The 16660-nt window shown below is 36.7% G+C and overlaps 1 protein-coding gene across 2 annotated transcripts in view; it reads left to right on the forward strand.

Moving 5' to 3' along the window:
* The window catches only part of LOC130868661 (uncharacterized), a 62359-nt gene extending 48509 nt beyond the window's left edge, over positions 1-13850 (forward strand). The window contains exons 5-7 of one of the 2 annotated variants that reach the window (XM_057760800.1): positions 12185-12269; positions 12843-12981; positions 13728-13850. In XM_057760800.1, the coding sequence (XP_057616783.1) occupies positions 12185-12269; positions 12843-12981; positions 13728-13850 (347 nt within the window). The remainder of the gene's footprint in view (positions 1-12184; positions 12270-12842; positions 12982-13727) is intronic. The other variant, XM_057760801.1, reaches the window with a different exon arrangement.
* Positions 13851-16660: the final 2810 nt, after the last annotated feature.

Here is a 16660-nt window from a genome sequence, read left to right on the forward strand (position 1 = left end):
TGCTATTATGCTCTCTTTGAATTGTTTGAATGCTGAGAAAAGAACAACAGCTGCTAAAAGATATTTGTTTATAAATGTTGCTGAACTAATCCAAGATAGATATTTTCAAAATACCTTGACTTCAGAATTTGGATCTAAGGATATGATACTTTGGAAAAGAGATTCTTCTTTTGTTTTCACAGAGAATGAGACTCTATGGATTGCTTCTTCGATCACAGTATGGTATGATAGACCACACCCTCCTGAAGGGTTGCTGTGAACACCCTTAAAAAATTGCTTCGCTCAACTGCCAACTGAGATGAACCTAGCAGACAGGTTATCCCATAAAAGACCCGAATAACAGCGCCCCCATTCAGCAGGAAGCAGTTTGGAGAGAAAAAACTGCGCCCATGTTCCCATATATTGTTTATAAATGTTCTTTTACATTCAAAGGGGGAGATGATATAGATGTGAATAATTTGCATTGATATGAATCTTGGTTTACTGATATTAATTTAAGGTCAATTTTATTATATGTATATGTATTGCTGATATTGATTAAGGTATTGTGATTGTGTAGTTCACTTAAAAATGTAATGTATAGCCTTTAATCCCAGCACTCGGGAGGCAGAGGCAGGCAGATCTCTATGAGTTCGAGGCCAGCCTGGTCTACAAGAGCTAGTTCCAGGACAGGAACAAAAAACTACAGGGAAACCCTGTCTCGAAAAATCCAAAAAAAAAAAAAATGTAATATATATAGGTTGTTAATAGATAATCATAATAGTCAAGTTTGTAGTCATGTTAGTTAGATTTTCTAGATGTACATAGATATATTTTAGATAGGCATTCTTCATATCTTTCAAAGATTATAGAATATGGCATTTTAAATGTTTTAATAACTTAGGGTTTTTCATGACAATGAGACACGTCTGCTCCTGGCAGCACCAATCTACTTCAAGAAGAAGATGGGCATCAAAGAGGCACCTTATGGAGTTTGATAGCCATTTGGGCAAGAAACTGCTCTTGCCTGGACTATTGTATAAACTGGACACAGAGAACCCACAGAGAGAGGGGACTGCTGAACTTGCCTAAAGGTGAGATGATCTTTCGGGGTTCCTGATTCATGAAGGAGTCTGCGAGACATTCTGCAGGACACAGCAGATAGTGACTGAACTGCCTTTGAAATTTCCTGCTTCATGGAAATGTCTCTGGATACTATGGACCTGTAGGCCGAAGATGGATGCCCCAACGGTACAGAGGAACTTTGGGTGACTGTCCAGGCAGCGAGATGTCTCTGTTATTTCTAGAGTTTGAAAGTTGCTTATTTCTTGTTTGCTTAGGTAATATTGTATCCTTCTGGAGTCTTTGATGGAGTTGAAGAATAGATAGATAGTTATAGTTTTCCTTAGTTATAATAAAGATAAAATAGATGTGAATATTGTAACTGTAATTTTTACTTGATAACTGTTTTGTTATATGTAATTTTGCTATGCTAAAGTTAAAGCCTTCCTTTTTTTTTTTTGTTTAAACAGAAAAAGGGGAAATGATGGAGGAAGGTCATTGGTTAAAAATAAAGAAACTGCTTGGCCCTCATAGGTTAGAACATAGGTGGGTGGAGTAAACAGAACAGAATGCTGGGAGGAAGAGGAAGTGAGCTCAGATGCAGGGCAGGTCCTCTGAGAGACAGACGCCATGCTCCCCTCTCCCGGCCAGACGCAATGAAGCTCCAACCCAGGATGGACGTAGGCTAGAATCTTCCTGGTAAGCTCACCTCAAGGTGCTACACACATGAATAGAAATGGGCCAAGCAGTGTTTAAATGAATACAATCTATGTGTTGTTATTTCTGGTGTAAAGCTAGCCGTGCAGGAGCCGGGCAGGACGAAAAGCAGGCCTGCAGCTCCTACTACATGTGTGTGTGCGTATGGGTATTTATCTAAAGGAAAAGGATATCAGTATATTTAGGAGATACCTGTAAAATCATAGTTATTGTGTACCTATTCACAATAGCTATGTAATTGACTTAGATGTTCATCAATGGTTGAGTAGATATATATCAGTAGAAAATTGGAGTACCATGTCTTATATGTGGAAGAGCTGAAACGTCTGCCTCAAGTAGAATAATGAATTAAGAGAGATTGGAAAGATGGAGTTGTAAACATTATAGAAGGAGGTTAGATAATAGGTTTCAAAATGAAAGAATTAAGTTGTAGGTTTCAAAACACAGTGTGATATACTTTGTGATAACCTATTGCATGCCTTTTGAACACGTAGAAAAGCAAAGCAAAGATTCGAGACAAAAATTGATAAAGAGAAGGTAGCCTTACAGGTCCTGATCTGATTATTATACCTTACATATTGGCATTGTTCATTGCACACTGTATTCCATAATAGTATACAATGAAAATGATAATTATAAAAGTTGGAAGATTAATAATTCTAAGCATAGCTACTGTGATTTGGATGATTAAGAACTGACATAATGGTTGGCATAGGGATCAATACAATAAAATTGATAGTTCTGGAACAAACCATATTTATAACCAACTGATATTATAATGTTGCAAATGAAACTCATTGGGAGAAACAGACTCGAAAGTCCTGATGAAGCATTAGATGTGTATATACAAATATTGGAGATTTATTTTTATTTACGTGTCTATGTGTTTATGTACTTGTCTCTGGGCGTATGCCACACATTTGAATGTCCACATAGATCAGAAGAAGGTGATGGATATTCTAGAACTGAACTTACAGGAAGTAAGCTCCCTGATGTGGATGGTGAGAATCAAATTTAGGTCCTCAGGAAGAGCAGCGAGTCTGATTATGCAAAAATAAACTAGACACCAATATCCATTATTGAAAACAGTTACATAAAATTAGTGCTTTCTTTTAAAAACCCAAGATACATAGTCGCTTTATTAGGTGTTATGCCAGTGGAAGAAATTGTAACATGACTAAGATGAGAGGTTTAATTAATGAAACAGTTATGAAGTGTGCACCTTTAGCACATCCATTCACCATTTCTTCTCTACAATACCCTCCGGGTACTGTTAATGGTAGCACAGAAAGCCATCAGATGACTACATATTAATGGATCTTACAATTCATTCACATAATATGTATTTATGTGGGCAGTTGCATGCGTGTGAATGTAACTTAGATCAGAGGGATAGAAAAACGTTTTGGCTGATGCCTAAAATACTTAATTTTATTCTATTTCTGGACTTGTGGTTAGAGAAAAACAACATAGCAAAGGAGTGTATAAATTAGCAGTAATGTTGTTAGAAGATTCTGCTGCTATTTTGTTGGTTTTAGAAGGTCCATCTCTAAAATTTTATTGTGTGATAATGCAAACCTGATGAATTTTAGGTTTTCCTTCCACAAGTTTATTTTAGCCACATTTATATGTACTTTATGGATTTTTTCAGTCATGAATGTGAATAATTTTCTCTAAATTTCACAAGCTGATTGGCATATACTTAAAAATACTGGAAAGATTAAAATTAGTTTCACATTGATCCAAAAAGCATCACCAGAGACTTGGCATTATTAACTTTGGTGGCTAATGCTATGAAGTAGAAATAAAAGACAATTCCTTTCTTGCTTTTAGATTAATCCTATCTTAGATGCTTTAAAACTGCCCTCTCCTTCTCTTCTATTTTCTTAACTCATTTATTCTCTGGGTAGAAGAACACCATTCACTAGATTTTAAGCACTCAAAGCTTAATCATTTTCAGTCCTAAAGAAGTAAAAGAAACGTGGATATGCAAAATCTTCAAACAAAATCTAATCACATTTCATTCAGAATGCTTTCTTTTTATTTATTTCTTCTTTTTACTAAAATTGCTAATGGAAGCAGAAACATTTGAGTAAAAACTTGTTTTTGATTAATATTCTCTTTATGGAAATGAGATACTCACACACAATGGGATTTTATTAAGCTGTAAATAAGGATGAAATTATGAAGTCTGCAGGTAAATCGATGGAAATGGAAAACATACTGAGAAAGGTAAAACAGACCCAATAAGACAAATCTTACACGTTCTCATTCATACTCATGAAGACTAACATTCTTTAGATTTGTGGATTTAGCTGGGCATACCAGTGGATATCAGGAAACTAGAAAAGGGACATTGTGGGGAAAAGAGAAGAAAGATCTTAAAAGAATGGGGATAGCAGAGCAAAGATGACATGAAGGGGAAGAGGGGAATATTGGGGAAGGAACTTTAAATGAGTTCAAGAATGGAAGGGTAGGGAAGAGAAATGACAGGAAGAGGAATAATTAATACTTAGGATGTTTGAAAAAGTCATACGGAGACCTACTATTTTATATATATATATATATATATATATATATATATATATATATATATATATATATATAGAAAAGAGTCTGATTGGGGTTGCTCTACATTGGAGATAAAGCTCTTCCCAGAACCTATAAATTGTCAAACAAAAAGTCCTATGCCAGGCTTGGGGAGATGATTCAGCATCTATGAGCACTTGAGGCTCTTGTAGAGGACCTAGGTTCAGTTTCTAGCACCCACATTGGGTGAATTACAACAAATCTCCCAACTCTAGGAGATTGACACATTCTTCTGGCCTCTATGCAGGCACTTGTACACACACACACACACACACACACCACATAAATAAATATATATTTTAAGAAAGTCAGTGACAGGTATGGGCTATCGCCTCTTTAATTGTTGGTCAGGAGCATCTCAGACACTCCCCTCCTTCCAAAACACAATGCATGTTACAGAGACTGCTCTTGATTGCCTACAAGAATATGGTGGGATGAGCCTATTGCTGAAGACACTTTAGTCACAGGATATAGAAAAATCAAGTTGATACTATAAAACTTTTTTCCTACTAGCTACTTTTCATATTATCAGATGGAGCTATACAGGCTGCTAGAGCAAAGAAGTCATCAACAGTCATATCCATGTGAACTCTGAGAGCTACAGTAATAACTGATATACCTAGAAATGCCTCTGGTTGCAATAGTGGCACTAATGTTATGGGATTAGCCAACCACTTTCTGATTGAATTTAAGGCCAAGTCCACAGGAGGAAAAATATGCCTGTTACTACAAATCTAGCCAAAATCTCAAGGTTGGGATCCCATGAGCCCCTACTATTATTTTGCTAAATAAACATAGCATTAAACTGTTCTCTAAATTTGCATCTCTATACCTATAGATTAGTACAGCTCCCAGATCTCATAAGGGGAAGTTTCTTCGTGCAGTGGATGTCAGCTAAAGCTGTTAATGATAAAACTTTCAACTTTTCCAGTACACAGAAGTATCTGTGTAGGACTTGGCAATAAATAAAATATCTATAGCATACTCCCAAGGTTTAAGCATCATTATGGAAGTAAGAACTGAAATATTATAACAGAAAGGACTTGGGAGGACTAGAGAGAAAAAAGTCTTATGGACATAACTGGACTATTACACTCATGAGTCCATAGAAGCAGGGATTGCCTGCACAAGACTAACACACGATCAAGCCAGACATCCAGCATGAAGGAAGAGTGGCTCATGGGCTCCCACTATAACCTGAAAAAGTATTGACAGCTGATGGTTTCTTAGAAAGGAAAAGTCAGTTTTTATCAAAATCTTTGGCACCGGGTAGGTCAACCATGCTCCAGTGTGTGGCCTATATGCCTCAGTACGTGGGATATAATAAAAGATGCACACATTTACTAGGAGCTAGGGGGAATATACGAGGACTTATATGGATGAATATGAGTGAATAAAAATACATTGTATGCATGTATGAATTTCTCAAAGAATTAATAAAATATTTTAAAATTATTTTTATGAGAACACAATGGTATCAAAGGACAATCAGAATGATATAGAAGTAAACCGAAATGTCAGTATGCCATCTTTATTCTCAGCTATGCCTTCTTTATGTTTGGCATACTCTCAGGTAGATATTTTATAAGTTTATTAAGGTATATGGTCATAGAATAAAAATTTCAGATTCTATGAGAGAAGGAATTGATGTTATTATGTTTGCTCATTCATTTTTGTTCTTTGTTTGTATATGGTTTTAGGATTCACCAGTTTGTATTAGACAATTAGGGGGCACATCTCTGGAATAGACTGTCCTCTCAGAAGTCATCTAGGGGTGTGACCCCATGAAATTTTCCACCTTCCACTTTAGCATGTCTATTGTTATTGTCATTATTCATATCTTGTTTATGCAGCCATTCTATGATAGACCATTTTACGGAACACTTCCGGGTAGTCTAGTTCTTAAAATTTTTTCTATCTCTTTTCTGAGAAGTTCCCTGAGCCATAGATGCAGGAGCTATGATGTAGATGTATCTACTGGTGCTGGGCTCCTGTGACCTACTGATCTCTGTTTTGTTTCCAGCTGTGTTTTTCTGTGATGGTATCCATTTGCTGGAAAAAGTTTCTTTTATCAGAGGTGACCTACACACGATCTGTAAGATACTATGGGTATCTTTCAATGCTGGTCATTATTGTGGTTTGTAGCTGGTACAACTGGAAAGGAAGAACTATTAGTTGTTTTTGTTCCTTGGCAGCTTGTATAGTATTTTCTGATACTATGGAAGCTAGACCACAGAAAGAATGCTTTCAGATTAGATCCAGTTCAAATAATATAGGTCCTGTGTCCTAAATGTCAAGTATCTTCAGCAATAGGAGTTTTCCTTCAATATCTGAGAGGCAACCAAGGGCACCAGTCATAGTCAATATTAATTGGTGAGTCATATGTACTACATTTAACAACTATTTTATTTTATTTTTGGTCTTTCAAGACAGGGTTTCTCTGTAGCTTTGGAGCCTGTCCTGTAACTAGCTCTTGTAGACCAGGCTGGCCTCCAACTCACAAAGATATGCCTGCCTCTGCTTCCCGAGTGCTGGGATTAAAGGCATGTGCCACCACCGCCCGGCTTTTAACAACTATTTCAAAGGTGATTTTTTGAGCCTAGTTCTGAGTTTCTGTCAGCCTACAGTTCTTTAGGGAGACAATTACAACTCTAGCTCATAAAACCTTTAATATATATATATATGTATATATATATACACTTATATGTATAATTTTTGGTAACTATAAAATAATGGTTCCTTGAAGTTTTTTCAAACAACCTTGGTATTACTTATCCTTCCCGCTCCTAATGTATTGCTCTCTCTTCTACATCCTATTTGGAAGCTACCTCCCCATTTTTTCATTTTCTACTTTCTATCACCTGCATCCTGCTATTCCCCTATGGCTCCTTTACATTTGTGGTTTTTGTGGTTGCTCCATGTTGTATACTCAGCATCTGAAGACTTGTAACTAGGAACAGCAAACAATAGAGCTTGTGTGGTGTTTTATCTTCCTGGGACTAGGTTACCTCCCTCAATATACTCTTTAAGAAGTGAGGTTATCAGTTGAGAAGAAAGATCATGGAGAAGGATTTAGAAACTTGAGGAAAGTATAAAAAACTAGGGCAATTGCAGTGTAGGCTGAATATTGCTTTGGGACCTCTTAATTTTTTTAAATCATGAACTTTAAAAAGATTAACTTCCTTTGAGAAACTTGTATCTTATCCTCTCCATGATGCACAGTGTTCTTCTGGTCCCAGGTATTACTATCATAGAGATGACCTGTATTATTTAAAATTTGGCAAAACATCATTGAAATTTATGAGAAAAAAAAAGAGAACAGCTTCTTTGTCTGTGACTTACAATAGGCTCCTAGTCAGCTTGTTCCAGTTAGATTAGATGTACTTTCATATCTTCAAGCATGTGATTATTTGATTCTTTTTTTATAATCTTAAGGTTTTTAATATATTTATTTTTTATTGAATATTTCTACCTCCTTCCTTCCTCCCACTTTCCTCCCCTCCCCCCACTCATCCTCCCCCTCCCTCTCCAGTCCAAGGAGCAGTCAGGGTTCCCTACCATATAGGAAGTTCAAGATCCTCCCTGTTTCCCCCAGGTCCAGGAAGGTGAGCATCCAAACAGACTAGGCTCCCGCAAAGCCCGTCCATGCAGTAGAATCAAAACCCAGCGCCATTGTCCTTGGCTTCTCTGTCAGCCTCCACCGTCAGCCATATTCAGAGAGTCCAGTTTGATCACATGCTCCATCAGTTCCAGTCCAACTGGACTTGGTGATCTTCTATTAGATCAGTCCCGCCGTCTCAGTGGGTGGACGCACCCCTTGCGGTCCTGACTTCCTTGCTCATGTTCTCCTTCCTTCTGCTCTCCATATGGACCTTGGGAGCTCAGTCCAGTGGTCTAATGTGGGTCTCTGTCTCTAGCTCCATCCATTGCCAGATGAAGGTTCTGTGCTGATATGCAAGCTATTCATCAGTGTGGCTATAGAATAAGGCTAGTTCAGGCACCCTCTTCTCTGCTGCCCAAGGAACAAGCTAGAGACATCTCCCTGGACACCTGGGAATCCCTCCAGAGTCAAGTCTCTTGCCAACATTAAAATGGCTCCCTTAATTAAGATATCTACTTCCCTGCTTCCTCATCCACCCCTCCTCCATCCCAACCATTCCATTCCCTCAAGCTCTCCCCATCCTCCCCTTCTCTCTTCTCTCTCCCCATCTCCCCTTATCCACACCCCACCCCCACCCCTGTGCTCCCAAGCCCTGTCCGGCAATCCTGTCCACTTCCAATACCCAGGAGGATAACTATATGTTATTCTTTGGGTTCACCTTCTTATTTAGCTTCTCTAGAATCACAAATTATAGGCTCAACATCCTTTATTTATGGCTAGAATCCACTTATGAGTGAGTACATACCATATTCATCTTTTTGGGTTTGGGTTACCTCACTCAGGATAGTGGTTTTTTTTTATTAGTTTATTTATTTATTAAAGGTTTCTGTCTCTTCCCCGCCACTGCCTCCTATATCCCTCCCCGTCCCCCAATCAATGCCCCCTCTCTCATCAGCCCTAAGAGTAGTCAGGGTTCCCTGCCCTGTGGGGAGTCCAAGGACCTCCCACCTCCTTCCAGGTCTATTAAGGTGAACATCCAAACAGCCTAGGCTCCCACAAAGTCAGTATGTGCAGTAGGATCAAAACCCAGTGCCATTGTTCTTTACTTCTCAGCAGTCCTCAATGTCCGCTATGTTTAGTGAGTCCGGTATTATCCCATGCTTTTTCAGACCCAGTCTAGCTGGCCTTGATGAGTTCCCGAAAGAACATCCCCATTGTCTCAGTATGTGGGTGCACCATTTTGCATGCAAATGGACAGAAATAGAAAACACTATCCTGAGTGAGGTAAGCCAGACCCAAAAAGAGGAACATGGGATGTACTCACTCATATTTGGTTTCTAGCCATAAATAAAGGACATTGAGCCTATAATTCGTGATCCTAAAGAAGCTAAATAAGAAGGTAAACCTAAAGAAAAACATATAGACATCCTCCTGGATATTAACCTTCATCAGGCGATGAAAGGAGACAGAGACAGAGTCCCACATTGGAGCACCAGACTACAACCCCAAGGTCCAAACCAGGAGCAGAAGGAGAGAGAGCACGAGCAGGATAGTGGTTTTTATTTCCAACCATTTGCATGCAAAATTCAAGATATCATTGTTTTTTACCACTGAGATTATTTGATTCTTTATAATACAATCATGAGTTTTAATTTCTCTTAATTTCTTTCACTTTTATGTTACACAGATGGTATTTATACTCTTTGATTATTCATTTAAATGTTTGTTCTGGTGGCCCCTGTACTCTTGTACCCTGATGGATCCCTCCATTTGGCTTTCTCTTTGCTATTTAAAATTGATGAGGTATGCCATATGTTGCTTCCACCCCTTACTCTCACTGCATCAACATGGATGTAAAACAATCAATTTCTAATGCTGAATATGGTGTTTCAAATTTTTCTGAAATATGACATAAAAGAAACATTCTTCATGTAGAAAGTCAAACCGACATTTTTCATGCTTCTGGAGTATGTGAAGAGGTTCAGCTTTGGGTTCAACTACTGTTAGACTTCAAAGCAAAGTGACTCCATTTCTTATATCTGCTATTTTCCTCGAATTATTACTGGCATTATCATTCTTACAATTTTTTTCATTAGAAATAGATGGTACTGACTGATAGTTATTAATTCTGGAAAAAATGTCTTTACTAACTAGCTGGTGATCTTTCTTGACTTTCATGTGTATATAATAGTGGAATGTCATAATCTTATCAGTGATGCCTTTACTACCACCCCAAAGGCTTGAGTTTAAAAATACATCGCTTTACTATTTCAGTTTCTCTCTGGCCTTCATTATTCTATATATGTTTACTTTCAAGTTTTGTCTAAAGTACTTGTTGTATCTGCTTACTTGGAATAAGGCTACGTGTAGAGTAATGAATTTAAATTAAGTCAATGGCTGGAGTGATGACTCAGTGGTTAAGAGCACTTGGTGCTTTTCCAGAGGACCTGAGTTCAATTCGCAGTAACCACATGACAGCTCACAACCATTTATATCTCCAGTTCCAGGGAATCTGACACCCTTTCTGTCCTGCATAGATTGTACACACAGAGACATACATACAGTCAAAATCACTAATACACATAAATATTGAAAAGTTTAAAAAAGGCCCCAAATAAACAAGTTAAATTGTACAAGAGTACAATAATTCTGTATCATTAGGAAGCATAACAGTTTGTTATGGGATCCTTCCCCCCAAAAAACACATCTACATTACTGAAACTAAAGAATCTTCATTCATGACCTCGAGTCCAGACTTCTACTACAAGAGGAAAAGGCATGAACCAAAGAGGTTAAGTCCACCATGAAAAGAAAAGTGACCCCTTTAAGACGTGAGACATGCATGATTCTATCCATTGTGAAGTCAGAGCATGAGCAAGAAAAACTATAGATATCATCTTGTCTTTTTGACCAAGTTTCACCAGAGTCTTTTCAGAAGCTATGCCTTTTCTTTTGTGTTTCATCATTGCATTTTATTTTGTCCTGAGGAAGTTTTTGAAAATAAAGCAAAAAAAAAAAAAAAAGGCCCAGAGACAGAAAAAATTCTTAAACAATGAAAGATAAATAAAGGGTCAGTCTCATTCTTCTTTGTCAGTAGGCCTTTTCAGATGAAATTTAATCTCTTTATTATCTTTAATATTAATATTACTCAAAGATTCTTAACCCCTCTAGGATGTTTGTGCATAAGACCTGAAAACTAGGGATGGACCATCATATATGTTTCACATCATTTGACCATTTCAATGTCAAAGTATATGTGTAGCTTTATAGACTATCTGAAGCTTTCCATTGTCAAATTAATTGTACCAAAATGGCCATATACACTTATCCTTGATTTTGAGAATGGCTGTCTAAATAGTCACAACACAATATATGTGTATGCATAATTTCTGAGCCTAAAAGAATAGGTACCGCATAGACTTAGATTCACTTTATATGCCTCCTAACTTTACTAAAATCTGAGTATCTTTCTTCAAAAACCATACTCTTGCAGTTCAGTTCTTGCACATGCATTCGGTGTACTTTGGTCTTTATCAATTAATTTGCATAGATTTTCATTTTCTTAAAAATCCATTATAGTAACTCGGGGGGGGGGGGACGACTTGGTCCTGCCACAACTTAATATGCTATACTTTGTTGACTTCCCACTGGAGCCTATACTTTTTGGAAAAAGCAGATGGGGGAGGTCCTGGGGGGACAAGGTGGTGGGAGGAGAGGTGAGGGAGAGCTGTGGATGGAATATAAAATGAAATCAGAAAATCAAAAATCCCTCCAAAAAATCTATTACAGTATACTTGTAGCTGTTTGATGCTGTAGTTCTGTATTTAACCTAAATTTTCTCTCCTCAAAGTATTGTCAGCTGTGTTTTATAAGTTTTTCACATTATGACAGTTGAAAGATGGGCTTAAATTTAATCTTTGGTTAAAAGCATTAGTTAATGCGTAGATTGTGTCTGAAGTGTAACTCGTATTTACACATTTTCAGAATACTATTCTTTATTACTAGATGGGTAACAAGCAGATGATAGTTAACAGATACCTAGATTAATAGATGCTTAAAAAGTTTCTAGTATCGTTACCTACTTTTTTTCACTCCTCATTCTGTAGGAAATGGCTTAGAACTATCAAGATATTTACATATTAACATGGAGATGCAATGTAAGCAATTATACACTGTAATATACATTTCCTTAAAATCATGACTAACCATTGTTTTCTCTTGCAAAAATGTCTATGTAGAATCCCTGGAGTCTAATCTACCAGGAACCCTTTTCTGGAAGTTCTTTTTCTCCATCATCACAATTATCAAGAACAAACTCCAAGTAAGCTTTCAATCCTATAAAAGGGAAGTGAAAAGTACAAATACTGGAAAAGAAAGACAAGAATATCTCATTTGGAAATATTTGCTTTCAACAGTTTAATCTTGTATACTCTTTTTGCAGGAGGCAAAGTTGCAGAGACAAACAGGCATAGAGATAACACTGTTTCTAACTGTGAATATCTATGTTTTTGTCAGAGTAAAAGATAGCTCTTTAGCATATTGCCTGAGGAAAACCCCAGTAATGATCAAAATTAAACTGTAGAACTTTTAATGCCATGCTTCCCATTTGTCTAAACATCCCAATATCATAGGCATTCTGAGAAAGAACATAGGGACTATTCCCTATCGAGTCTCTAGTTTTTATAATATGACTAAAAGAAAAAAGGTTTAGTACTTTCTATCTTATGAATACACCATCATTTTGCTATGTCGTTTGTTTCAATCTAATGACTTCTGCATGACCTCATTCATTTCATGTTGAGTACAGTCATAGTAATCTATTGCATTATAATAATTTAATATTATACGTATACTTTATATTTTGAAGTATTCTAATTTTTTGTTTTTAAAATAGCTATTTTGCTCAAGAATGCAAAGAAGGCATACTTTCCAACTATCCAGCTCCTAACTGGAATGGCTCTCCAGGATCAACTAAGCCTGCAGTAAACTATGGGAACAACTTTTTGCCAACCACACCTATGAGGCCAAACTTTGTATGTAGAAAACATTTTAATTTTTATTTATGGTCACCCTTATCATAATTCCAATGCAGATGATGCAGTGATCATTGGCATTCATTATGATAAAATGATATAACAAAATCACTTCAGATATAGGTTTAGAAAATTGACTTTATGCGAATCACTATACCTACTACTTCAGTTTGTATAATGGGATCAGGAAACAGGAGTCAAAGATATAGAATGTATAATATATATAGTACATATTAATGTATACATTATATTAATTTGTATAATTATTTATAAAATATTTAAATTTAAATAAAAATATTTAAATTAGAAAAGAGATTTGAAACCAACAAGAACTGATTAAATGCTAGGAGACTTACTCAGGGATGTGCTAACATTCATCTTATACAGTAACAGAATGAACTTTGGAATGATAATATCACAAAACTACTTGTTCTTCTTATATATGTATTACCTAGCAATGTTTGATACTTATTGTATTGAAGAGATTTTGGATTGCACATTATCTGAGCCAGTTTAGAAGAATTATAGCACATGTACTTAGTGTCTAATTAAACTCAGCTAACATTAATTGATTAAAATAAATATTGTATTGTTTATATAATTATGGACTTATAAAAGCAACTAAACAGTTTTCTAAAATGACACATAATATATGCTTAATTTTATAATACATTGGCATATCTAAGCAAGCTTAGGTATTTTATGAAATGTCATGCAATTACTTTGATATTTTAACTTCCTTGCAGGATTTTTCCACATCTGGGCCCCAAAGAGCAACCTACATTCCAAAAGAAAAGTCATACTCAGCTTATGTCGAACCAGAAATCCCATACAAAATTGGTCGTGCACACGTGAAATCCAAATATTAATTTCCTCATGGAAAAAATAAATGTGTTTGTGTAAATCTATGTATGTATGACTTCATGATTATTTTGATAACATTCTTATTATATGCCCAAACCACTACAAATATGATTACTATTCTCTAAATACTTTTCCCTATAATTCTGCTAATACTTCTCTTTATGCCTTTAATTTTTTTTGCTCCCTCTTCCTGATAACCGTAATGCAAAACTTTCATTTCTTATATCCAATTTAATGAATTCATCAGATTGCAGACATTCGTTATCTCAAAAATTTGCCACCGTATCTGGGTGTTTGTTTATGGAATTTTCTAGTATGTTTAGTGAAATGTACTATAGTGACGTGTAAAGGTACCTGCTGCCAATGCTGATGACCTGAGTTCAAACTCGGAGATTCATGGACTAGAGAAGGAAGTGGAGATGAAGTGGGGAGGGAGGAAGAGTTAACCTAAATTAAAGGCGTATAAAAATGTCACATGAAAAGTACTACCTTATTAGTAGAGTAAGAGGAAGGGAATCCTGTAAGGCTGGATAATGCTGCTCTTAAAAGTGATGGGTTTTATGGGACAAGGCAAGTTCAGGCACCTCTCTTCCAGTGCTCGGGGTCCTAGCTAGGGTCATCCCTGTGGACCAATAACTATCTTGAATATCACCATAGAACCTTCGTCCGGCGACGGATGGAGACAGAGACAGAGAATCACATCAGAGCACTGGTCTGAACTTCCCAGGTCAGTTGAAGAGCATAAGGAGGGAGAATATGAGCAAGGAACTCAGGATTGCGAGGGCTTGATCCACCCACTGAGACAGTGTGCCTGAGCTAATTAGGAGGTCACCAACTTCAGCTGAACTGGGAATGAAAGAGCATGGGATCAAACTGGACCCTCTGAATGTGGCTGGCAGTTGGGGCAGACTGAGGAGCCAATGATAATGGCATTGGGATTTGTCTCTACTGCATGTACTGACTTTTTGGGATCCTATTCTCTTTGGATGCATACCTTCCTAAGCCTGGATGTAGGGGGCAGAGGGCACTGGATTTCCCATGGGTCAGGGTGCCTTGCTCTTTCTTAGGACTGGAGGGGATGATAGAAGCCTTTAAAGAAGAAATTAAAGATTCCCTTAAAGAAGTAGAGGAAAATAAAATGAAAAATTGGAAGAAATCAACAAATCCCTTAAAGAAATTAAAAAAAAGCCAAGGGGGGGGACAAATAAACAGGTGAAGAAAATGGTTTAAGACTTGAAAACTGAAATAGAAGCAATAAAGAAATAAACCAAGGGAATTCTGGAAATAGAAAATCTGGGTAAATAATCAGAAACTACAGATGCAAGCATAACCAACAGAATACAAGAGATGGAATAATCTCAGGTGTCAAAGATATAATAGACAAAATAGATTCATTGGTCAAAGAAAATGTTAAATCCTACAAACTACTTAACACAAAATACCCAGGAAATCTGGGACACCATGAAAAGACCAAAGCTAAGAATAATAGGCATAGAAGAAGAAGAAGAAGACGTCGGCTTAGTGGCACAGAAACTCTATTCAACAAAATCATAGAAAAAAATTTCCCAACCTAAATAAGGACATGTCTCTGAAAGTACAAGAAGCTTACCGAACACCAAATAGACTGGAGCAAAAAAAGTCCCCTCACCACATAATAATTAAAACACTAAACATACAGAAAAAAGACAGAATATTAAGATCAGCAAAGGAAAAAGGCCAAGTAATATATAAAGCCAGACCTATCAGAATTGCACCAGACTTCTCAATGAAAACTCTGAAATCCAAAAGGTCCTAGATAGATGTTCTGCAGACACTGAGACCATGGATGCCAGCCTAGACAACTATACCCAGCAAAGTTTTCAATTACCATAGATGAAGAAAACAAGGTATTTCATGACAAAATCAGATTTAAACAATACCTATCCACAAATCCAGCCCTACAGAAAGTACTATAAAGAAAACTCCAATCTGAGAAGGCTAGTTACACCCATGAATAAACAGGCATACTAACAAATAAACACATACTAGCAAATCCCAAAGAAGAAAAACACACAAACCAACCAACAATGACAAAACCAAAAATAACAGGTACTAGCAATCACTGGTCATTAATATCTCTTAATATCAACAGTCTCAATTCATCTATACAAGCTAACAGAATATGAAAACAAGATCCATCCTTCTCCATACAAGAAACACACCTCAACTTCAAAGACAGGCATTACCTCAAAGTAAAGGCTTAGGAAAAGATTTTCCAATAAAATGACCTAAGAAACAAATTGGTGTAGCTATTCTAATATCTAACAAAATAGACTTCAAACTAAAATCAATCAAAAGAGACAAATAATGACATTTCATATTCATCACAGGAAAATCCATCAAGATGTAGTCTCAATTCTAAACATCTATGCCCCAAGTACAAGGGCACCTACATATGTAAAAGAAACACTACTAAAGCTCAAATAACAATCAAACCCCACACATTAAAGTGAGAGACTTCAACATCCCACTCTCATTGTACAGGACTGCCAGACAGAAACTTAACAGAGAAACAAAGGAACTAACAGAAGCTGCGACTCAAATGGATTTAACAAACATCTATAGAATATTCCATCAAAACACAAAAGAATATACCTTCTTTCAGTTCCTCATGGAACCTTTTAGAAACTGACCACATGCTTGGTAACAAAGCAAACCTCAACAGATACAAAAAAGTTGGAATATCCCCCTGTATCTTGTCAGATCACCATAGCTTAAATTGAGAATTCAACAATAACACTAATTGAAAGCCCACAAAGTCATGGAAATTGAACAA

The sequence above is a fragment of the Chionomys nivalis genome, chromosome X (assembly GCF_950005125.1).
Source record: "Chionomys nivalis chromosome X, mChiNiv1.1, whole genome shotgun sequence".
NCBI classification, from domain to species: Eukaryota; Metazoa; Chordata; class Mammalia; order Rodentia; family Cricetidae; genus Chionomys; species Chionomys nivalis.